The sequence below is a fragment of the Aquarana catesbeiana genome, linkage group LG03 (genome assembly GCF_042186555.1).
Source record: "Aquarana catesbeiana isolate 2022-GZ linkage group LG03, ASM4218655v1, whole genome shotgun sequence".
Lineage (NCBI taxonomy): Eukaryota > Metazoa > Chordata > Amphibia > Anura > Ranidae > Aquarana > Aquarana catesbeiana.
Window position 1 is genome coordinate 697,061,187 of NC_133326.1, and position 5,951 is coordinate 697,067,137.

Sequence of the window (5,951 nt, forward strand, 5' to 3'; positions counted from 1 at the left end):
GGAAGTACTAGGAAAGGAAAATTATGGTACAAATTTCCTACTATATTATTTACAGATAGAAAAATTATTTTAGAAACACAGAAGAGAAAAGGATAAAACACAAATATAACAAAATAGAAATGTAGATACTCTTTTTGTTTTATTTATTGTATATAAAAAATGATAGATTATTTTCTTTTACCTACATATTTTGTATTAATTTTCTTTGTAGGAGATGTTTAACAAGAATAATCCGTGACAGAATTCATAAATAGATGTCCAACATGGAAAACTTTAAATTTGTGTGCGCCCGTTGAATGGCAACAGACTTCAGCACCCTATATTTTCTATAGGAAACCCTTCAGAAGCACCCTATAGGTATCAGTTTAGTGTTACGGAGGAGGTCTTGTGCTAGAATTATTGCTTTCACTCTGGCGTGTGCGACGATATGTAACATGTATTGCAATCAATGTTTTCATGCGTAGGCACCTCCAATGCGTGCATTTACGTTCGTATGCACATATATGCGGAGATGGGGCATTTTATGTGCTTGGGTGCAACTTACATTTTTTGTAAAACAAAAAAAAAATACTTAACTTTTTTTTATCACACAGAGGACAAAAAATCCTGCTTATTTTAGTGACAGGTTCTCTTTAATGAGACATGCAAGGTCTAAAGCATCATGGGCTCAACAATCACCCAGAGTCCTGCATTCTCCTTCACTGAGGGCTGCTAAGTCAAAAGAAGAGGTGAAAAGGGAGTAAGGTTATGAATATGGTCTGTGTCTACCATTCCTAGTGACCTCCCCTCATTTCAGTTCTTGCTATCACATGCTGTCAGAAGGACAGGTAACAAGGTTTAACAACTTGCAGACCACCTGCCATTATTATACGTCAGTACTTTGATTTAGAATACTGGGGTTATGGCAGCAGATAGCCCCCATAACCCCTGTATATTCTTAAACAGTGGACAGTCCTCTGTCTGATAAAAGTGGTCTCCGCGGTAGATTTGCCTCAAGATCACTTTTATCAGGGGTGGGAGAGGGCTCCCCTGCCCTCTCACTATGCTCCGGTCGTCTCCGCCACTTACCGGAGCCGTCGTAGCAGCAGAGCCGATCGGGTCCTCTGCCTTCTGAGACATGGAGCGGAGTGAGGGAAAGATGGCCCCCGCTCGGCTCCATAACATTATATGACGGAAGCCAGTAGTGTATTTAGGTTTTGTGCTGCCCTAGGCCTAACTAAACTCGTGCACCCCCTTAATTTAAATATGACCCACCCCTTCCTGTGAAGGCCATGCCCCTTGCTGTTTAAGACCCTTCCTGAAATTTTCAAGTGGGGACACTAGTTCTGAGGGCCTGGGGGGGCAATGGATTTCCTTAATTTGCATAGATTTCCTCTCACTTCCTGTTTGGCTATGGGGCATGAAGTGAAGGGAAATCTCTGCAATGGGACAGGGATGGTAAAAAATAAACATATAGCACAGTGAGGAAGGTTTGTGGTCCAGGATGAGAGGACAGTCAAAATTAGAGGGGGCGCCCCCCACAGTTGCAGAATGCCAGCCGCCCGCATACCGGAGGCATTGAAGCTGCTTTATGGGGGCGCTAGACTAATTTGCCTCTCAGCTCAGTCCATCCCATAAGACTGGCGCTACACTAACAGTGTAGCGCAAGCCGGCGGGGACTCTTTCCATGCTGCCCCCCTGCAAAGTGCTGCCCTAGGCCTGGGCCTTGTCGGCCTAGGCCAGGATACAGCGTTGACGGAAGCGACGTCAAACATCACTTCCGCCTAATTGCCTTACAGGGTAATTTATTTATTTATTTTTTAAAAGTCATTTATTTATTTATTTTATTGCATTTAAGTGTAAATGTGAGATCTGAGGTCTTTTTGACCCCAGGTCTCACATTTAAGAGGTCCTGTCACGAGTGGGCACAATTTTGAAGCATGGCATTTTGGATATCAATTTACTCGGCGTAACATTATCTTTCAGAATATGAAACAAATTGGGCTAATTTTACTGTTGTCTTATTTTTTAATAAAAATACAGTGTGACATAAAATATTGTAATGACCGCCATTTTCTAGGATGTCTGAAAAAATATATATATAATGTTTGGGGGTTCTAAGTAATTTTCTAGCAAAATACAAATGATTTTAACTTGTAAACACCAAGTTTGAAAAATAGGCCTGGTCCTTAAGTGTAATCTCTGCAACAGGAGCCAAGACAGCAAAAAAAACTTAAAAAATAAAGCAGATCTTAGCCCAAGCTGAATGATATTTAGTTTGGTAAAGCAATATGTATCATAAACTACTAACATGTTTTAAAATCATAAAATAACCTTCAACTGTTTTCCTTGTTCAATAGTTTTTTATTGAGTTTTCATAAAAAAACAGTATACAACGTCACATCTTGACAGACAGTTAAACATTTGTTGTTATCATAACAGTGAAAGCACTTTTGAAGATGTATAAATTACAAACAACAAGTGTCAACAATAAGAATATGAGTCAGATCATTAATGTGCCTTGTATAGTTCAAACAAATATGGGTAATATCAGTGTTTCTCAAACTGTGTGCCGGGCACATTTGCGGGTGTGCTGCCGGGAGCCTGGAAGCCATCACTGTATCAGTCGGGCTGGGGGCACAGCAGCAGGGGCCAGCCACTGTTGCATTCTGGGAGTTGTAAACTACATCTCCTGGAGACCTTGGAGTCTTGGAGGCAAGGCGAGCAAAGGAGTTGAGACGCGTGACTGGCTAAGGCTGTGGGGCTGGGCGCTGGCAGCAACTTTACCCCAGGACCAGGAGCATCATCCCCCTAGGAGGCCGTGGTTTGCAAGGACCTGCTGAGCTGCCAGGTGAGAGACCCTGACACCCCCAGCTGACCCCCACATCCCATATCCCCCCATCATACACCTTATTTGCCCTGCCCCAGTGATCAGGCTGCTTTTATGGATACTGGTGAGGCTGCATAAATGGGCACTGGTGAGGTTGCATTTATGGACACCGGTGAGGCTGCATTAAAGGGCACTGGTGAGGCTGCATTAAAGGGCACTGGTGAGGCTGCATTAATGGGCACTGGTGAGGCTGCATTCATGGGCACTGGTGAGGCTTAATTTATGGACACTGGATAGGCTGCATTATGGGCACTGGTGAGACTGCATTAATGGGCACTGGGAGGCTGCATTTATGGACACTGACGAGGCTGCATTGATGGGCACTGGTGAGGCTGCATTGTAAATCTTTTCAGGTGTGCCACACACATTTTTACATCTTTTTGGTGCACAAAAGTTTGAGAAACACTGGATAATATGGATGTGCATGTTGCCATATCAAGTGGAGGTTCTGAAGTACAGTAGAGAAAAGTAAGGAAGAAAGGAAAGACATGAAAGAAAAGATGGACAAGACAGAAGGGGGAGGTGATCCCCAGCAAGTAGGGGACAATGAGGAGGGAGAGTGAGGGAAGAGCCAGGCTGGGGAGGCTTCCGGGGTATTGATGTTCTAGAGCATGGATTAGGTTGGGTCATAGTTTCATCAGATTATGGTCAAAGTGTCTCAGAAGGAATGTTGCAACCCAAGGATCCCAGGTTTGCAGAATTTGGGCATGATGTCCTGTAAGGGTGCTGTCAACATTTTGTTTTTTTAAGGACCAATGTTTTCCCAATTGCACTTCCAAGAAAGAAGTGTTTGGAGATAGCCAGTCTTTAGCTATAACTAGCTTAGCAGCAGTCAGTACATGGGTCATAAGAGCGAACTGGGAATTGGATAGACAATTTAGTAAGGCTTCAGGTGGATCCGAAGTTAGGCTGGTGTGGAAAAGGTTGTTTTGAAGCTTATTCATTTGCTGCCAGAATCATTGAGTCACCAGGCAAGACCACCAAATGTGATAAAAGGTCCTTGATTTTGGGCAATCTCAAAAGCAGGTGGTGGAGAAAGCAGAGGAGGCATGCACCAGTCTACTGGCAACCATATATGATCTGAATAATGCTTTATAATTTGCCTCCACTGCTGCTGTGTTCCTAGAACAGGATTTGATAGTAGTGCAGATCTGCTCCCAGTGTGACAGATCCTGTCACGTGTCCACAGGCTGGTAATGGCCTGTTTACATTTCACCAAACCCGGAAGTGACACAATACTCTTCACTTCTGGTTTCATAGACCATAGAGATGATCAGGGACATTCCAGTTTTTGGTCAGCTCTATGATAAGCTGGCTTCTGCCCCGGGCTCCCTGGTGGGATGGGAGAGCCCAGGAAAGTGGCAGAAGGCGGCAGAAGGCAGTGGGAGGGGAGAACCCCCTTACTCCGCCTGTAAATGTGATCCAGCGGATAATTAGCCACTAGGATCATGTTTACATTAAAGCCTGTCATGAGCTGAAGAAAAAGATACTGGGTTCATGCCTGTAGCTGCAGGCATCATCCCCGTATAACCCCTTCAACCTGACAATATATGGGCATGTTGCTGAGACTGACTTGGTTAATACAAAGTTATGACCCTCCATAGGCTTTAATAGGGTTTGGCTACTTAAAACTTCGAGCAACATTCACAAAACAGTTTTCAAAATGAACCCAGGCAGATTTGTTCATTCCTACTCCCCTCCATGTGACAATGACGATACTATATGGTACAGATACAGATAGATACAGTATAATGAGTGCATTGTCAACCCAGAACAGAAAGTGTTTTACTGGCTGGATCACAAGGTTAAAAACCACCACATCTATGGTCCAGTCAACTTCAATATATCAAATGTCAGTTCTTGGGTTTAGATGCACTTTAACAATATCTTTACCTATTAAAAATATTCATCATGGCATAACTTTATGAATTTGATTTTTTTTAGTGCTGATCCAATCTCTTTATTCCTCAGACTGTATACAATGGGATTGAACAGTGGTGTAACAACAGAGTTTAATAATGATAAGATCTTATTTAAATTAAATGAATTTGCTTTTGATGGAGCGACATAGAGAATGGTCAAGGACCCATAGTAAATGCAGACTACCGTCAGGTGGGAACTGCAGGTGGAGAAGACCTTTTCTCTCCCTGTGACAGAGGAGATGTGGAGGATGGCTTTAAAGATGCAGACATAGGTAACAGTAATGAAAAGAACTTGGCTAAGTACTGTCACAATAACAAAGGTGGACACCTCTATTTGGACCACTATTGTATCTGAACAGGAGAGCTGCAACATTGGGCCAAGATCACAAAAGAAATGATTAATGATGTTGGATGCACAGAACTGAGTGTTGAGTATAAAAGAATGAGTGATTAATGACTGACCAAAGCCTAGTAGCCACGTACCTAGGACAAGATAATGAGGAACATTGGTGTTCATGATAGAGCTGTAATGCAATGGGCAACATATGGCTAAGTATCTATCATAGGACATCACTGCTAGGAGAAAACATTCCATAATTAAGGTTGCACCAACAAAATATAATTGGGTGATACAGGAAAGAAAGGACATAGGTGCTTTCCCTAATAAAATAATCCTCAGTGCATTTGGAGTAACGTTTGTACTAATGACAAGATCGCAGATCGAGAGATGGCTGAGAAATTTGTACATGGGAGACTGTAGAGACCGACAAGAAGAAACTAATGCAATAATTAAAAGATTTCCAACTGAGGTCACAACATAAATTATTGTAAGAAGGACAAGGAATAGGATTTTGAATTGATAAAGATCTTCAAATCCTAAAAGCATGAATTCTGTCACGGCTGTTTGATTATTTTGGGTAAACATCTCCTGAAAAGAAAATTAATACAAAATATGTAAGTAAAACAAAAATAGTATCTATATTTTATTATATTTATGTTTTATCCTTTTCTCTTCCATCTTTGTTTTATCCCTTTTCTCTTCCATCTTTACTGTTTCTAAAATAATTTTTCTATCTGGAAACAATATAACAGAAAATTGTTACCAATACTTACCACAATTTTCCTTTCCTAGCTCCTTTCCTAACTCCTTTCCTAGCTAA

The 5,951-nt window shown here is 41.8% G+C and overlaps 1 protein-coding gene across 1 annotated transcript; it reads right to left on the minus strand.

The window, feature by feature from the left end:
• Nucleotides 1-4,765: 4,765 nt before the first annotated feature.
• LOC141134839 (olfactory receptor 6F1-like) lies at nt 4,766-5,695 on the minus strand. Its single transcript, XM_073624273.1, has one exon. It carries the CDS (start codon nt 5,675-5,677, stop codon nt 4,766-4,768), a length of 912 nt encoding a protein of 303 aa, XP_073480374.1. The 5' UTR covers nt 5,678-5,695.
• Between the last annotated feature and the right edge of the window lie 256 nt (nt 5,696-5,951).

Excerpts from the sequence above, each read along its gene's own strand:
- LOC141134839 (XM_073624273.1), bottom strand. The coding sequence starts at position 5,677 with ATGCTTTTAGGATTTGAAGATCTTTATCAATTCAAAATCCTATTCCTT.